This window comes from Rattus rattus, chromosome 3 (assembly GCF_011064425.1).
Source record: "Rattus rattus isolate New Zealand chromosome 3, Rrattus_CSIRO_v1, whole genome shotgun sequence".
Taxonomy (NCBI): domain Eukaryota; kingdom Metazoa; phylum Chordata; class Mammalia; order Rodentia; family Muridae; genus Rattus; species Rattus rattus.
This window is the reverse complement of record NC_046156.1, coordinates 169,200,696-169,220,355: the sequence shown is the minus strand read 5'-3', so window position 1 is coordinate 169,220,355 and position 19,660 is coordinate 169,200,696. Positions and strand designations below refer to the sequence as shown.

General features: G+C 43.4%; 1 protein-coding gene across 2 annotated transcripts in view; it reads right to left on the bottom strand.

Moving 5' to 3' along the window:
* Positions 1-19,660, bottom strand: part of Npr3 (natriuretic peptide receptor 3) — a 60,450-nt gene that overhangs the window by 2,973 nt on the left and 37,817 nt on the right. For both annotated transcript variants that reach the window (XM_032898772.1, XM_032898773.1), the window contains exons 4-6: positions 10,039-10,174; positions 3,014-3,108; positions 719-854 (exon numbers count right to left, since the gene is read on the bottom strand). In XM_032898772.1, the coding sequence (XP_032754663.1) occupies positions 719-854; positions 3,014-3,108; positions 10,039-10,174 (367 nt within the window). The remainder of the gene's footprint in view (positions 1-718; positions 855-3,013; positions 3,109-10,038; positions 10,175-19,660) is intronic.

Sequence of the window (19,660 nt, the reverse complement as noted above, 5' to 3'; positions counted from 1 at the left end):
AAAAATTCCCCATCATTCAAATATGGTCCTGAGACATAATGGCCATTCATATATTCACTTAACATCACTAACTGGCCTGAAAGATTGACATCATTTGTTCTTATTCATAATTACAAAGCCCCTCAAAGACAATCACCTCCTAAACCGTCCCTTTTGCTGTGCTATTCAAAAAAAAAAAAAAAAAAAAAACTTGCTTCTCTATCTGCACCCAGAATAATATGAATAATTTGGTGGGAGTGTGTGTGTGTGTGTGTGTGTGTGTGTGTGTGTGTGTGTGTGTGTGTGTGTGTTCAATACTTATTTGCCACTTTGGAAGTTGTAAAGCATTTAAGAGCATTCTGTCCTGTCCTAAAGATTTGGAGGTCAACTGTGAACTTTGAAACCAATAATGAAATTTCTTACAAGAGTTGAACAAGAGACAGCTAATAACATTTCTATTTTTCCTAAAAGTGGAAACCTCTAATAACTAAGAGAATGTATTGTGAGTATAAATCCAGGCAGAATATCCTACCATTTGGAAGGAAAGAATAAATGAAAGAAACGTGGAAGGTTCTAATAAAAGAGGAGGGTCAGCCATTTGTGAGTTGTTTCCATGGGTTTGAAGGTATCAGAAAAATGCATGGGAGCTTTCAGAACATGAGTTCTTGAGAGAAACATGTTCCAGACTCACATGATCCTGGAACTGGAGAAGGACAGTAAATTAAGTCTCTGAACTTACATGATTTGCAAGGAGAGCTGTTGGTGTGCTCCACAATTCTGGTTTCATCTATTCTCAATTTCAAAGAGCCCCAAGGATATTTGACATTGGATCGCATTTTGAACCGGCCTTCCTTTCCAAAGTAATCACCAATGACCTACAGAAAGACAAAAGTCAGATGGACAAAAGGTAAGACCAAAGGTACCTGTCCCCAAAGGAGGCACAAAGTGCACAGCCTTGCAGGCACGCTCCAAAGCACAGGGCCTGATCTACACAGGCTGCGTCTGCACATCACCACCTTCAGGAATTGACAGCAAGAGCTTCAGAAAAGCAAGAAATGCGAGAAGTGTTCCCCTACTGTGCACCCTGTGACTGCCGCAGTGGCTCCTCCTGGCATGGAAGAAATCCAAGTCATGTAGGCTTAGAAAGGTGTGGACACAACAGACAGTGCCACCTGAGGTCCATCTGGAGGTCACAGCCTACCAATGCTGGCCCTCGGTATTCATCAGTTGGTACTGCAAAGTGGGAAGGGCAGATTTTTAATTTCCCTATGAAACAATAATCTATAAATTTAGAGGTTTTCCCCTTCCTCATCCCTTAGGGCCTTGTCTGGCCTTCCATAGGCAGTTCACACTGTCAGCCATGTTTTAGGCCCGTTTTCCTTAGAAAATGAGACAGAATCAATGCTGCTACATACATACTCAAGTTAAGTATGTAACAGGTACACAGCCCACATTCTTCAGTTAAACTGTATGTAGATAGATAGATAGATAGATAGATAGATAGATAGATAGATAGATAGACTGATAGACTGATAGATTGATAGATGGATAGATATACACAATACACACATATATATTTAGGGATTTAGGGTGACAACAAGGTAACTTAGGAGCCTTTGTCACCAAGCCTTAGGACCTAAATTTGATCCCCAGGACACACATGTTGGAATAAGATAACTGACTCCTACAAATTGTTGTCTGATCTACACACACACACACACACACACACACACACACACACACACACACACACACACACAAATAGATACATAGATATATAAATACATAAATAAATGCAATTTTTACAAATTTAGAACTCTCTGACCCTCCTTCGATCACTGCCTCTTTAGAGGTCGCATTCATCTCTGATAAAGTCATTTCTTATGCTCTGCCATTATCAGGTTGGACTGTTTCAGCTGTCACCTTAGACCCCTGGAAAATCACCACTCATTCATGACATAATTGTAGGGTCAGATCCAGTTACATGACTAGTAGATCAGTCACGCAAGCTGAACTGGCAGTGCCTTGTCGCCCACAGTTTCTAAGGAGTCTCCTGGGTGGCCTGTGAGATTTCTCCTCCCTCCTGACTGAGCCATACCAGGCCCTCATAGGCTATATCTGGTCATGGTCAAAACAATCCTAGGTCTTCCTGAAATAGGACTGTTACTGCTATGTGCTGAGCAAACCCAGTGTACTGCAACCTCACAATGAGATGAGATGGGTTATCACTTCCCACCTTCTCCAGAGAGGGAAGCTGGACTGCAGATGAGACCCAGAACTTGGGGAAAGGGGTGGGGTGGGATATGAAGTCATTCGGTGAACATAGTGAGAGGACTCCTGTTCCATCACCAAAGGCTAGACTACCCCTACAGAGAGGAAAACGGCAAGTCCCACATGTCTGTGTCCACAAAGGCAACAAGAGTGATGACCTCCCAAGGAAACAGAGCACACTTCGTTATCTGCTGAAAAGTACATTTTCAGTAGAAATACTGAATATTTATTTAATACTTATTTCTTTCTCTATTTCTTTGTCCATTAGAGGTCATGTGTTACTTTTCTAGATCTCATTTTGTATGGCTCTAACAATGTCAGAAGACCAGTGAGGAAAATACTACATTTCCCATGTTAGAGCCCCTGCCCCCAGTGACCATCAGAGGCTTGTCTTCCTTACATGACAGACTTCTCTGTCCTGAGACTCCACCATCTTTTGAAATAGTAACACCTGAAAATCTGTAACAACACTAGAAAAAGAAATCCAGAAATGTAAGAGGCATGTTAAGTTGCACTTCCTCTGTCGACGGATGTCCTTATTACACAGGACTGAGGAGAGACTCTTGACCATTGAGAGGTAGGGTTTCTCTACCAACAACACACATGGCACCATGTCCTGCCTTCTGTCTGAGCCCTCAACCAACAGTGAGCTTTCACTCCATGGAAAGACTCATTCTTATTTGAAGTGTGCTTTGGACACCAGGACAAATGCACTCTCGGAGTCCCCACTTGCGAGACTCAACAAAGCAGAACCTTCTCTTACCTCCTGGGTACCTGCTTCTGTATCAGTCATGGCAACCACAGAGAAGTCTCCATACCGATCCCCATTGGCATCTATGGACACCTGCCCAGCGATACCTACAGAAGAGGTAAAGAACTCTGAGTTAGAGACTTAGGGAGCCTCTGCCTGCCAAGAAAATGAATTAATGGGATTTTTTAAAAAACAAATTCATGCCACAGGGAATCACATCAGACTGGGAGCATTTTTGTTGGCATTTGGAAAGACATTGTAATTTCATCTGTGTCTGCATTCCTAAATTCTTAACATTTCTCCATTTAGAAAAGAAAAGAAAAAGAAATAAATGATCTTTGGGGAATACTTTTAAAAAAAAAAATGAATTAAGGCCAGTGCTGAAGCAACGTGTTCATTCTAGAATTTTGATTTTTTTATTCCCTAAGAAGTAGCAGAGAAGTAAAGATGTCTTATCACACATAGGTTGATGTGACTTATTGGATAACTCTTATGAAGAAAATCAGTCGGGCCTAGGATTCAGTGAGTGTTTTTCATACAGGCTGCATCAACACCCAGGAAAGCTGGAGGCCTGGTTGCTGAGTCTCTGGAGCTAATGTTTAAAGAGCATTGCCTAATGTGTATTCATTTATTGGTTATCTTAACATTATCTGAAAGATTCCTGGGGGCTGAGTTAACATTGCCGCAGAGGTTAAGTTAGAGCAGATGGATTCTTTGCTGAAGGAGGGTCCTAGACAGAGCACTCAAGTCCAGTGAAAGAGGGGCCAGTGAATGGGGTTAAGGTGCTTGCCACCAGACTGGACAGAGGTTTGATCTCTGGGACTCACGTGGTAGAAGGAGCAAAGTAACTTATACATCCATACTGTAGCACATGTATAGATACACACATGCATACAAACACACACACACACACACACACACACACACACAAATAAAATAAGGTATTGATCCCCTGAGCCTCTCTACAACTGACATAAACAGGATCATGTTCCCACCAAGAGGATGTAGAGATATTTGCATGAGATAAAACACTCGAGGCATGTCCAACAAATACCTAAGTGAAACCAGCTGTTTTCTTCTTCCAGTTCCCCTACTGCTATTACTCCTACAGGTTGGGTATCCTACAGCTGAAGTACTTGGACCAGAAGTGTTGCAGATTTCAGATGTTTTCAGTTGTTTGAATATGCATACACCTTTCGGGTAGGACACAAGTCTAAACACAATAAAGCTTCGTATACACTTGCACACATAGCCAGAAGGTAATCTTAATATGATATTTTAAATAACTGTTTTGCATGGAACAAACATCCATTATAAGGAAGTTTCCATCGGACACTTGATTTGGGGATTTTGAACTTGAGATCTGGGAATGAAGGGTGATATTTTAAAGTTACCGGTATCACTACTGTGCTTTCAATATCACAGAAAGCACTTGGCCATCCTCAATCACTCTGGACAACTCAGCACATCAAGATGGACTTCAGTAAAAGAGTAAAAATTATAAAAGTCCCTGGAAAGTACACAGGAAGAAACCTATGATTCATCTCACTATCAAGAAGTCTAAGTGACTGACCTAGTTTGGTTTACAAAGACCCCGAGGCAAGAAAAGAACCAAAGAACTGTGAGGTTTTTAATGAAGGACGTCTGGGTTTATAATCAGAGCCAGTGAGATATGAAGCTGGAGCAGATCATCCAGAACACAGAGGACCCACCCACCCTGATCAGCAATGATGGGTACTCACAGCGGCCAATCCCCAAAAGGCCACCAGAGAACAATGGCTGATAATAAATAGTCTGTTACTTTGTCTTCCTTCACTAAGTAGTAGGATGTGTATATCGGGCCATGTTCTTATTAAACAAAAGCCATTCGTTTTCTTTGTGGGAGAATTCCATATTGTTCTTAATTGGTGCTTCAATGAATTTGGTTCTCTCCAGAAGTAATGACTGCCCCAGTAGAAAGAGTGTCTGCTGAGAAGTATCCCAGGGGAAAGTTCCATCCTCTTGTGTGGTTTGGAGAGGCAGTCTTTTGGGTTTACTGTCCTTTGGGCTGTGGTTTGAAGGTCCACTGATTTTTCCGGACTTTGGCTTGCTTTGCTGGAAACAGAATGGAGGTGCCATTCGTCTACATTTTTTGTCTTCTTCATGCAAGCAGGTTACAAAAGATAGACCTATTATCATATTGTGTATCTTTGGGGGCTTATAAAACTTCAAATTATATACATATAGTTTGTACATACATGTGTACATATGAATATATGTATATACATAGATAGATAGATAGATAGATAGATAGATAGATAGATAGATAGATAGATAGATAGATAGATAGATTAGATAGAGAGAGAGTTTCTTCTCCAAATATTGTGGCTGTCCGAAATCACTTGTCATCTGTTCAGAGGTGTTAGGGAAGCTGTGTCCTGCTGAATGTTTTGCAGCGTATTTTATAAGGTGAAGTGGCCCTAGTAATCCAAGACCTCATTACATCTCTAAGTTATTGCAATTCTGCCAGGAAATAGGGTGAGAACTCTTGGGGTGGCTGCTTTGCAAAGTGAGACTTCACCTGAGAGTATCGAGCAGAAGGTGAAATTGTCAGGCTGGGCGCAGAATTTTCCTATGTATCAGCAGTGACTCTCTCTACCCCAGTTTCTGTTTGCCTAGAGTGGAGCTTGTGTTCTGTGCCACAGTCCTGTTTACTTTGTCCCCCTGACCTCTCACCCAGAGGAAATACGGCTTCTTCTTGGACCATTTATTGAAGGTCTTCAGAGTTGATCATAGGTTTCATGGCAATAAAATCCAATTTTGTCAAATAACATCCAAGGTAATTTTTTTCTCCTAACAACTTAATGGTCACTTACAGCAACCACCAAAATTAAAATTGTTTTTAACATTAGGGAGGTTTGAGTTTTTCTTCACACATCTACCCTAGAGTTCTTTGAGGGGCTACCTTCAAATGCACTATTTTTTAGCAAATAAAATAGATTCCAATCCATTCAAATACAAACTTACCTTGGCATTAATCTTTACCTTTTGGACACATAAGGTTATAGTTTTAGACTCAACTGTGCAATTATTTATACTCTTGGTGCATACTGACTGTGTAGACTTGGCCCTAAAATGGAACCATCAAGATGGCGTTAAGAGAAAATTTAGCGCATGTCTTGGCTCTAAACAAAACTGTATCCCAGCCATTGTGGGCACCTGCCCTCCTCTCAACAACCTCCTTCACTGGTGCCTTTCAGCATCCCCACCTCTGGCTCCTATCCCGCTGTCAGAAGACCAAGAACAAATGACCGCACCATGCAGTGAGTAATAGCTAAGAATGGGATGTGCCTGACCAAGGTTGTGTCCCCATACACCAGGTTCTTGGTGTATTGTGCGCAACTTCTGGGAAACTTGTTTGTCCTAATATGCTCCCTGAATTACCCGATTTGATTCCTGCCCCTCAGCTGAAGCAGGAAGAGGCAAAGCAAATTCATCCAGGGAGCTTACTCACCCCAAGCAACTACTTGTCTGAAAAATGAAAGTTGCCACTCTTGTCTAGAGTAAAACATGGTATTCACTGAAAATACCATAGAAAGTTAGCAGTAACTACCATAGCTACTACCCGGACAACCCTATCTGGAGCTCCACTCCCTCCCTTTAATCTCTGTGGATGAGCTGAGAACGCAGAACATAGAGGGGACCACCCTCTACTCCTCTCTCAAATGTACCCTTGGCTTTGTTCTTGTCATTGAAAGTTTTCGCTTCTCAATGAGAAGTTCCATGAGTAAGTATAAGCAGACTCCAGCCCACTAAAGGGCTCGCAGGACGAGCTGGCACGGTGCAGAACTATAGATGCTTTTCCGTTAACTTACTTTTCAGCCTTTTCCAGAGAAAATGGGGAATGAAAGAATGGCCCCTCCGGCTTCCTGTTTCCCGAGTCTGCACTCTGTGTTAATGGTTCTCAGAAGATGCTCACCAGCGAACTACAGGTTATGTGCCACAGAGCAGTCATAAGGCATACCATCTCCCTAGAGACTAAGAGACTTTCTATTTCAGCAGGATTTCCAGGTCCATGGGTCTGGTCCCATTGCATCTTGAACACTGGGTCCTACCACACCGTCCCATATATTCAGACATGAGTCACGTAGACCTCCCAGCTCCTCAGTTGACAACCTCCTACCACATACACTCAGACCACAATGAAACTGATGCTCCCTCTGCAGCACAGTGTCCTAAACAAAATGACATCTCCCATTGCCCTGGGGTCCACTCTGCTGCCATGTTCACAGACCTTTCCTTGGCCACTCTAAACCGGCATCCCACCCCACCCCTTTCTATATCTCCCTACTCTACCTTATTTTAGAGCGCTGGGAAGGGGCTATGTGTTTATTGCCTTTTCCCTTGTGCACACACATATTTGCACATGAGAGAAAGTGACTGTGGGCACCATCTTTACATCATCAGTGCTTCATCTCCTGTTCCTTGAACAGTGCCTGCTACATCGTAGGTGCCTGTTGAATAGATTGGGTGAATGAACATGTAGTTGCTGCCTGCTCTTGGAACCAGCTCAGGCCAGTTTGGAGTGTTAGTGAGGTAAGTCTTATATACACTATTAACAAAAATATACATTAGCAGAATTTTCTGTAAGATGTTTGGCAAATAGTCAACCATGAACAGGTTGTATTTAGGAATATATATATATGTATATATATGCACATATATATACACATATATATATACATATATATATATAATAACTAGTGAATATAAGGAGGCATGAATGTGAAGAAGAACAGGAGGGTATACATGAGGGTTTGGAGGGAGAAATAAAAAAGGAGAAATGTAATTATAACCTCAATTTTTTTTAATTTAAAAAAGAAGCCATTTTGGTAGTAAATGAATCAATGAAGCCGATCAAAAGAAAAGTAAGTTTGGCAATAGTCACTGCACCTTATAAAACACCAACATACATTGAAATCTAAAAATCCTTCACATTAGGAATGTTCTCTGTGAAAAATAGTCACACAAAACTTCAACAAGGATGTAAGATCCTATGCCACCATATAGCAGAATGGCAAGACCTGTAACAACTGAGGTATCCACCAGTCAGAGAGAGATTAGAGCTGGGTCTGGGGTCATCTGTAATCCATGTGTTCTGGAAGCAGAGGCAGGAGGAATGTCTCATGCTTAAGGCCAATCCGCTCCATATAAGCAAGTTCCAGGTCAGCTAGGACTACATAGTAAGACCCTGGCTCAAAACAAATAAACAAAAAGAATTACGGAAATTATTATATAACCATAAGGCAGAACCACATCTCTCATTTTAAAATGTATTAGATCTGTGAGTGCCTGTATGAATTTTTTTGACATACAAAAAAAAAAAATAAGAGAGTAATATAAATAAAACTACAGTGAAAAGTGGTGTTGACAGTGAGACCCGCTGGATAAAAGTTCTATGGGGCATATAACGATGCTATCAGAAAGCATAGCGCTCCTCCGGAGTCATCTAGGAAAGGGCTGTTACAGAGATTGCACTGAGAAGGGAGACAGGGGTGGGAAGCAAAGCTTTCACTTTCCATTTTATACATTTGTGTTCTGTTTAAATTTCCTAGCCAAGCATGATCTCATTTTTAAATGTCAACCTAGGTTGTTGGAATGATGAGATGGTGTCCTTTTTGTTGCAGTTATTCTTACACTTTTCTGTTTTGCTTTTTTAAAGCAGGAACTAATATTCACTGTCTTGAAAGTAAAATAAAAGCTGAGGGCCTGGACCTGCTGCAGCTCTCAGCACCAGGTTGGAAACGACTTCTTCTGCATTCCACTAAAACCAACATGGTCTGATCACAGGAGCCCACACCCATGTTAACACTCTTCTAAGCCGGACTGCACATCTTCCACACTGGTGTTTCTGTAGTGAATAACACTTATGTTAAATGTGATTTTTAAGTACATGGGGCTAGGTAGACAGTTCTATGGGTAAAGTGCTTACTATGCAGGCATCAGGACCTGAGTTCAGACTCTTGTCCCATGTACAGTTCATAGCTGTAATCCTTGTGTTGACAGAGGCAGAATCAGGCAGGTCTCGGGGGCTTGCTGCCCAATCAGTCTAGACAAACGGTGACCTCTTGATTCAATACAAAATTGCCTCAAAAACTAAGTTGAAGAACAAAATAAAACCTGACATGAGCTTTCACACACACACACACACACACACACACACACACACACACACACACACACACCATAGTGTACTTGTTATTTAAATATGCAGCAACAGGACCATCTTTATTGTAGTAAAATTTTCTCAAAGCATGTCTACATGCATTGCATTATTTGACCTTATTTTCACAAGACTGTGACTTGAACTGACTTATCCTTATTTTTAAAATGGAGAAAGCAACACAACTGTAGCATATATAGAGGGCCCAGGTCAAACTCACACAGGCTCCCTGAGTATTGGTTCAGTCTCTTTTGGGTCCCTGTGAACCCAGGTTAGTTGATTCTGTGGGTTTTCTTGTGGTGTCACTGACCCCTCAGCCACCTTCAAGCCTTCCTCCCCCTCTTCCACAGGATTCTCCGAGCTCCTCCTAATGTTTGGCTGTGGGTCTCTGCACCAGTCGCTGGATGAAGTCTCTGATGTAGCTTGGTCTTCTTTAGGACTCCTAACAGTGGGAGCTGTGGACTATGTAAGAGTCTATGACTCTTTTGCATGCTTTTGGTACTCATTTTGTCCTGCTAGGTTGCCTTGTGCAGCCTTAAACATGAGGGGAGGTGCCTAGTCTTAGTGTGACTTAATACGCCGTGTTGATATCCCTGAGAGGCCTGCCCTTTTCCGAAGGGAAATGGAGGAGTGGATTGGAGGAAGAAGGGAGGTGGGGAGAGAAACTGAGAGGAAAGGAGGAGGAAACTGTGGTTGGGATGTAATATAGATGAGACAAATGTTTTAAATGGAGAAAGACAGACTCTAGAAAGGGCCTTAGTTCCAGCAGACAGGGCTCACAGAAGCAGCAGCTTATTTGGCTGCTGTGCTGCAACCATGGAAACCGAATCCCTACCTTCAAATGTCCTGTTCCAAGTCTGCTGGATGATTTTCCCCCCGTCCTTCTTGCTGTAGCCAGCTCTGAGCACTTCATGTAAAGCCAGAACATAGAGGAGGATGGCATCATGGAAGCCTTCAACGAACATGTTCACCTGCGAAGGAAACCCACTGGGTGAGCCTGAGACCCTGGTGATTCCTACCCAGCAATGATACAAGCAACCACCGTGGTCCAACCTGAGTCTGGAAGTGTGAGATCCACGGTGGAAGCGGGCAGAGCCATCAAAAGTAATGGCCAAGCCTTATGTTTCCTAACACTGACTGAGTAGGAAAAACCCTGACATGGGAATTTACAGAGCAAACAAAGCATTACCAAAGGCAAAGAAACAGTTCTGTGGTCCAGGTTATCATTCCAGGAACTTCTGACAGTTTCCTTCCATGCACGTCCAGCCTTCTACCCACATCTTCTGTCAGACTCAACATGAGTCTGACTCCCCAGTGAAGTCTGCCCTAACTTCCATAGCCCATAAGATCTCCACACTCTCAAGCGGAGGACACCCACAGAACAGTAGTAGGGCAAGCTGAGGTAGAGAAGTCAGGAGTCTGAGGCCAGCCACATGGCAAGACCTTGTCTCAAAACATTAAAACAAAATCCATGTGTTCATATTTATCAAAACTGTTGTCCATTGCCTATAGGTACGGAAGATACAAAAAGGGAACACAGTGCTTTCTGCCTGCCTATGGAGTGGGGCCATACTGTCTTCTGAATTGGCAGTAACCCCTCAATCTCTCTTTCCACCCTCTGCCAGACTCCAAGGACAGAGATGGATGCATTCTTGACGGTTGGTACAATTTGATCTCTAGCTCCAGTAAGGTCTCTCTGATTTCCATAACCTTGGTTTAATAAATGGAAACACTGCCATTGAACTTAGGGAAGTTGCTGTGTCGCATTGCATTTTGTTTCATCTGTATCCACGCACATGGTATAGAACCTTCTTCAAGGGCAATTGCAAGAATCATGGCGCAACAGCATAAAGCGTTTGGTGCATATCAAGTGTTAAATCACTAGTTTTGTGGGCCACATGATGTTCTCCGTAGTATACACTAGAGTCTTCTTCAGGATACGGTAAGAAGACATAAAATAGAGCAGTTAGTATTATAGATTGGGAAGGTGACGGCGAGAAGCTCGATGGTGGGAGCAAAAGCTGAACTGAGTTTTGAAAATGAGCAGGTGAGTGGAAGGGAGGAAGGTTTGCAAAAACACTATGAATAGAATAATGTGGCGAAAGCATATCCTGACCACTGCTCCCTTAAAAGCAGCAACCGCTCTGCTGAGTTGAGGCCAGAGGAATGAGACCACATGGAGACAACCAGTAGACACTCAGACTGCTGGGATCAAAAGTCCTCCCCAGGGAACGTGGCCTGTCCTTAGTAGGCACTTGATACCATGACCTGCATTATTTCCTCCTTAGAAAGACTATAAGTCCCCTTTGGTGGGTCCTGCTTCCACATTTATACCGTTACAACATAAATCCGAGTAAAATGATCCACCGCCATCTTGAAATGCTGGATAATTTGCAAACTGTACAAAAGGCACAGAATATTCATACCTCAAGAGTCAGAGTTAAGAACAGAAAGCCAAGGTTACAGGAAGACTTGGACATTCCTCAGAGGACCTGGGAGGTGCTTATGTAAGAAGCAGCCAGCCCAGTTCTTCTAAAGAGGAACCCACAGGAAGAATGCCTTCACTGACCTTCTGTATGGCCCAACTCAAGAGCATATTCACAGATGGTGTCTCCCTGTTCGAAAACACACTCATGAATGGCATCACCTCTTTCATGGGCACACCCACAGAGGGCAGCTCAACACCCAGTTTCATTTGTCCTCACCCCACCCCTCCTTGAGTCCTGTTTTGCATTATAGGAACAAATACTTCAGATTTGCCGAGAACCTGGGCAGCTCCAGCTTTGTCCTTTGTAGCTGTGTGCCTACATCATTCTGGGCCTTCAGTTCCTCATCTCAAAAGTTAAAGAAATAACAGTGCCTTCCTCCTGGGGTTGATAGCAGGTTAAGAAATGTAAAGGACTTCAAACAGCTTCTGCCACCATCACCCCTGATAACTTTTATTGCTCTGATTGTCTAGAGATGAGGAGTTTTAAACCCAAGGACTCTACTTAGCTTCTAATTCCGAGTAGCAGTATCCAATAAGCAACCTCTTTTATTGACCCATTTTATTCTTGATGGAAAGTAGGGCTGCTCATTCACACTCAGGTGCCCCAGACAGATCTCTTATAGCACTATGATCCTAATGCTACCAAGTAAAAAGCATAGCTCTGTCCAAGCTGGTCTATGCCACTGACCTTCAGGGTATATAGGACAAGTTCAAGGTCACAGAGATCTTGTAGTTGGCAACTAGTTGGATCTATGGCTCACTCCTAACTGGGACTCCTCACTCAATCCCTCAATCTCCAGATTCCTCATTTGTGAAGTACACAGCTTATTTTAGCACCGGATCACCTCACAGAGATTTTCTGGGGATTAAAATGAAACACCCACGGAAGTTCCTGAGACCATGACTGCCTTGGGTTCATACTCTTAGCTGCCAAACTTACATCTCAAAGATGCTGTTTTCTTAGGCAGAGAATGCTATAGAAATAACATCTACCAGTCAAAGATAATTTTCAGCTGCCTCGAATATGCTAATTTAATTTTCCAAAGGAACACAAATTTTCACTTAGACCATGAAGTCATCATGACTTGAGAAAGCTTGCAGGCTGATGAATTTTAATAAGTAGAGTTTAGCCGTTAAATTTAATTCTCAAGACATGGTCATGATTCCCCTACAGGTCTATCCTCTCTTTTATACCTTTATAGAAATCACCTTGCTACAGGGGAAAGGCATGGAATCCTAGTTGGAACATGTGAGGGAGGGAGGTGCCCTAAGAGAGCACTAGACTTCCCATGTCTTTCTGAAGAGCTCTTGGCTGCTAATTGTTGGCTTCCAGAGAAGGAGTCATGGTCTTCAATGGCCTAGCCACTATCAAGTTGCCCATTCTGTAGGAAATAATGTTGCATGAGGAGTACCATTGTTTTGCTCAGTCTTCCTGAGTTTTGTTCTTGCATGTATTGCTCTGCAAATTCCTGATGCTAGGCCACCTGTGGCATCCCTGCTTAAAATATGATGTGAGTTCCTGGCCTCACCCTGTTTATTTATGTCTGCCTCCTCCTTTTCTTCCTCTTTCTTATCCTCTTCTTCTCCCTCCTTCTCTTCTTCTTCCTCCTCTTCTTCCTCTTCCTCCTTCTATCCTCCTCTCTAAATCCTCATCCAGAGACACCGTACTGATGCTGGCCATTGGTGGGCCTGGTCATACACCCTAGCACCAAGACCTAACTACCCCTTTCCATCCCTTCCTTCTTGAGGCATTCTCCCATCCCCTACAATGGGAGTGAACAATCGTCGGCCCAAGAAAGATGAACTTGAATTGTTTTTGTCCTAACGAGTTTGACACCAAACAGAACAGATAGGCTCTGGACATAGACTCTGTTCTGAAACCTGTCTTGATTTCCAAGTAGACTGCAACAGTTACCTCTCTACTCTTTAGAGTGGCGAGGTGTCTCCCTCTCCTGCCACAATTATCGGAAAGGATGCTGGCCCCACTGAAGCTCTGTGGAGGAGGTTTCATCACACCTACCTCACAAACCCCCCAGTCAGAAGCAAACCCCCTGATGCTGCCTTTTCTCAAGGAGAACATTCTCACTCTCACACATGGGTTTTAGTGGGAGGGAAGCCCATTAGCACATTACAGCCACTGAAAATTGGAAGTGCAAATTAAGGAGAAAAACAATGAGGGGGGGGGAAGACAGCATTAAGTAGTGTTAGGAACACTTTCCTTTGGACTTCCCAGCTAGAAGGAACCAGATTACTTGTTGTGCCTCCCTGTCTCTGGACAAAACACTTGAACCTCGAGGTCCTGGCTTGGAGATCACACTGTTACCAATCACGGGAAATGGGATTCCCTTCACTAGATACTTGTTTGAGTGTTCACCGTCTGTTTTAGTTACCTAAGTACCCTGACAAGACGAACAGAGAGGCAGAAAGGCTTACTTTGCCTCACAGGTCAAGGGAACAGTAATCATGGAGGCTAAGTCCTGGTGGCAGTACCAGAGCAGGCTAGTCCTACTGCATTGAAGTCACTAGGAAACAGAGAGCAGTGAATGCTTGTGTAAGCTAGCTTCTTCCTTTTGACGCAACCCAGGATCCTAGTCCAAGGAGGCTGCCTTTCGTGTGGCCTCTCCCACTTCAATTAGACAACCCCTCACAGGCATATCCGAAGACTTATGTAATCTAAATAACGTGCCCAGAAGCTTGTCTCCTCTGAGATTCCAGATCCTTGATGGCAATCAAAACCCGCCATCATAACATCCTTTTAGCTGGAAAATCCTCCCATAGCATCATTTGCTGAGCTCTTAAATTCCTGAGTGCAGCCGCTCCTGGGCCAGATAATGAAGACGTTGGATTAAGAAAACATGGCTGTTTGCAATCTCCACCGGCAGCATCACTGACCCATGCAGACAGGCTCTACACATGAAGTCATGACATGACCTCTTGTCTGCCAGCACTGTTAGCCACATTCTCTCTCATGGAGAAAGCTGAATAAAAGTGATCATCCTTTTCCTTTTTCAAATGAGCCTAGGATAGGTAACAGTTGGCCTTCTCGCATGGCCCCCTCTGTTACACTGCATAATATCTTCCCCCATTTCTCTCTGGGGAGGCAAATTCACGTTTAGATGAATTGCTCAATGCTTGTGAATAAGTAAAGCATGCAGCCTACTTCAAATGCCCTGTGCCATGAGAAAGAGCTGTAAAGGGGGTGCCTGGATACCAGGAAAAATGCAAGGCTCTCAGGTAAAGGCTGCTGGAAGAAAACTCCCAAAGGGGAGTGCCAAGCTGAACCGTCCTGGGGTTTTGCTTGTGGCATTCACATGAAACCAAGCATGTCACACAGTGGTTCTATCTCCCTTACCACAAACTGTTGGTTCCCGATGCAAATGAGGAAAGCTGTGGGTGTTAATGTCTCAAGATCCTCTGAAAAAGACATGCCTTCTAACCTCTCATTCGGCTGAAGATCACATAAGAAAAAAGTGGACATTTGGAAAGGGAGCAAGAAGTAGGAGATGAGCCGCGGTCTGCTCTCTCCCTTCATAGCTAATAATGGCGGCATCACTTTGTCAAACGGACATAATGAGGCCTTGGAAGTGGATCTTATCTGAGTCCCATGCACTGCTGAAGACAGCAGGCATCAGGAGTGGCTTGGCAATGCTGCATGGGTAGCTCAAAAGCCCAAGATAACTCTACATTTGGTAAACACTGAACGCATCACTTCTATAATTTATACTTTAAATATATATTAGCTGGGACTGAGAGGACAACTCAGTGGATAGAGGGCTTGCTATGAAGTGTGAGGACCCCAGTTTAGATCTGTAGAACCCATGTGAATGCCAAGTGAGCATGGTGGTTCAGCTCACCTGTAATTCTAGTGCTCGGAGGACGGAAGCAGCTGTACACACTGTTTGGGGAAGCTCTGGGTTTAACGGGAAACTCTGCCTCAATGAATAAGATGCAGAGCGCCGGACATCAACCTCAGGCCTCTACACACATGTATAGACATATGCAAACATACATGTCTACCTCCAGAAACATACTCTATGTATTATTAGTTTTCATTCAATTTCCCTAGAAGTCATAACATTCAAAGTCTGTACCCCAGCAACACTGGAAAGCACCATGTTCCAAGGGCTACCACACTCTCTCCAATGTCTCATAAAGAGAAGTCTCACTTTGCCAGACCTAGACTCTTGATTGCTTGCTGACGTATTTTAGCCTTGGGGAAAGTTAATCTAAACACACTGAACCTTCCCTGAATTCTGAGAAAGTCGGACATCTTACCAACAATGGAGCTAAATATTGTTTTTGCTTCTAGGATGGAAGATCTCTTCCTTCCTCAACTGACTTCAGGGTGGGATTTTCCCCTAAGTTGCCCAGAAAACTGTCTCCATCCTGAGCTGCCCAGAGAACTGTCTCCACCCTTGTATCAAAGTTGCTGGATTTGCAAGCATCTTTGATCATGTAGCCACAAGAATAGCTGTCTCCCATGATAAAACCAATAAATCATAAACAGAAGGAGGATTTCTTCTCCCTCATCACCTAGAGCAGAAGGGTTTAGAAAAAAAATATGTCTTTGTGAGATCATAGAGTTATGTCGGCATTCATCATGACAATATAGACCTCATAACTGGCACGTCAAACTCACTGACATGAGCAAACACTGGCAAGGAAATCAATCCAGGAAGTCTCCTGTAGAAGTGCCATCAATGAATAGGACTCTAGGGCTAACACAGCACAGGTGTCAATGGCCTTTTTACAAACTTTTGGTGCTCACATGGGGAACTGCATTGTGAGTGACATCTATCCTTAACCTCGATAGCTCACTTATATGCATCTAGATGTCTCTGGAAAGCCAGTGACTGAACCCCCATATGGCTCTGCAATACCAATGCGATTTGTGTCCTTTTCAAGGGAGAATGTTTACATGGTCGAAGACATGAATCAAAACTCAACAGAAGGGCAGGTTCAGACGACAGGTGACATGCAAGACAGTGACTAAGACACCAGAAAAGGAAGAGAGGAGAGACCAGGGAAGAGGGAGATAGCAAACTCAGAAAGAGATAAAGGTTGAATGTCGGGACCTGCTGTCTTTCACAAATACCACAAAAGGCTCTTTCCAATGGCTATAGGCCTTGCGGTTTGGTAATCTCCCCTTCCCTCTGTCCGTCAGCCTAAGCCTATAGTAGCTTGGCATCTTATACTGTTTTTCCACAACCCCTCTCTTCCTCCTCCATACCTGCCCCTTTGCAAGTAGTACCTTTATCAGGTCCTGTCACTTCCCTCAGGCAGGTCTTCTTTTTCCTCCCAGCACATTCACAGATAAACCTACTTTCACGCATCCACTCACACTTGCTCTCACCCAAACCTCCTCCTTCCCACGGCAGCTGCACTTAGCACAGATTTGAGTCTTGTCACTCAGCAGTCTCTTTTGCATATTTGCATGGCTGCGTACCTAGGCATTGCACTGCGACTGAGAATATCGGCTATATTACAGGTACATCTCTTTTCGTAGGTCCAAGGGCCAGCATCTAATACAGAAACTTCATTCACTTGAGTTGACCTAAGTGTCACCTGCCACTTCCCACTGCGCTCACTTGTGCCTGCCTCTAGCATGCCATCATCTTGGCCATTTACTAACACTAATGTTCTGTAAATGAGGGGAAGAAATCCCAACATTTGTTACAGTGATATTTAAAATGAGGGTAAAACAAGGTATTGTGTAATCGTAGTCCCTGTGACTCAAGAGGCTAAGATCCAGATTGCTAAAGCTCACATGCCTGAGGCCAGTCTGGGCCACATTGTGAGATTCTATCTGAAAATCAGAATAGAAATGGAATAAACGGGTCCAAAGAAAGGATTTTAGGGCCTCTCCCATGATAAAACCAATAAATCACACTGTGTTTTAACTGTTCAAAGGCCTCCTTTGGGCACTGTTGGCTGAGATGGCTGTAATGTGGGTACCACAGCTACCACTTAAGGGCAAGGCTTCCAGACCAACACTGGGAGGGAAGCTCGCACTGCAGCTGGTGACCTCAATCAGTGAATTAGGACTAAATAGTCGTTTACGAGATCTTTTCCATCAAGGTTGCTACCAAACCAATAAAACTGAATTAACCAACATTGCTTTCGTAAGAAGCTCAGTGTTTTATATTTTGGAAATTATGTATAGATAAAGTTAAATAATTATTGGCAACTTCGGGGCATAGAATATTATTATTATGTGCCTACAAAGTGAGATTTGTGTAAAGATAATCAGAACCGTAGAACAAAATAAATAATCTAAGATACACACACACACAGTCTTCCGGATTAGACTGAAACATCTCAACAGGGAAAACCAAGTCTTTTCAGCACATGGCAGGACTACAGAAAACAATGGGGAAAGATTGAGGTTTGACTCTCAAATCACAGCAGATACAAAGACTCACTTGAGATGAATCATAGACATAAGTATCCTGTCTAAAACTTTTATAAAGTCTGAAAGAAAATAGAATATCATTGTGATTTTGGCACTGGCAAATTTTTGTTAATGAGAAAGTACAAAAAGCACTGAACATTACAAAATAAATAGGCTAATGTATTCCACTCCTACGAAAGACTCACTTCCTTTAATTTGACTTCGTAAGCACATAACAGAGTGCCCTGCTGCTACTTGCACATCAGGAGAGCAGGGGCGTCAGGAGTGTTATAATACAGTCAGGGAGGTTGGTACTGACTCACATTCTTCCTCCACACCGTCTCTACACTCACAGTGGCTCCTTCAGTGTTCCCGTGTGTGATCCACTCACTCCAGGGTTCTGTCTTCATTACCCTGGTCCCTTCAACTCACTCACAGCTACATACTCCAAAGTGACGTTTCTCCAATGTTTGAATGCATAGAGTTTACCTGGGAACCTTGTTCAAAAATACATCTTGACTGATCCAGTCTGTGGAACTGGGAATCTAACTGTCCTTGTTCCCACAGTGTCTGAAATGATGCTCCTGACACTGATGCTTGCAAGGCTGTCCAATTCATCATCACCTGGAACTCTCAAGTGCTGGGACTACTACAACCCCCTATCCTCCCATACTCTTCGATATGCAGAACAAGCTCTTTGGACTTGGACTTCCCTCCTCCTCTGCATTTGGTTTCAGAGCTCTGAATGGAGTCATTTCAGGGGAACAAAAAAGTAGGTAGATGAATGTCATTCAGGCCCAGGTGCCAATGGGAAACTACGAGTAGAAGCCTGCCTGCCACTCAGGGGACAGGGTTGCAGTCAGACACACACACATTGGATATCTTCTACAGGGAAACAGTCACCCTGCCTATAGATGAAGGCTACACTACACACACACACACACACACACACACACACACACACACACACACACACATACACACAATGTGTTTAGAGAGAAAGGAGCCAGAGGAGAAACTTGGAAGTAGCAATATTTGTGGAGCAAGCGGCAAAGAGAAATCATGAAAGAGACTGAATACAGAGATCTGGTTAGAGAAACTCGCACATGGTGGTATTTGGGCAGCCAGGGCAGGAGCAAGTTTCCAAAATAAGAAAGATGTCTTTCGAAATAACTCTTCCACTTGGGCTGTGACTTCATTGCCCCCACCCAGCCGTGTCTAATGCATCCCTGCTCCTAAGCTTCTGTTCCTTTTATTTGTCTTACTTAAAAGGCTCATCGTTCCTTACCCATCAAAAGCTGCCTGCACAGGCACTAGGCTGTCCTCAGAGTACCTAGGACAATACTTTACCTCAAGGTAAAGAAAGCACTTACCTTGGTAAGGGCTTGATAGTATTCACAGAGGCTCAGTCAACAAACATCTTCCAGCTCAACTACCTATTCCTGATGTTACATAGGTCAATAGAGTGGTCACTACAAGGGAACTATGGACACAGAGGACACCAAATAAGACAGCCCTCAATCTGGCCAATCCAAGAAGTAGGCAGATGGTTGCCATAAATATGCGTCACCACTGAGT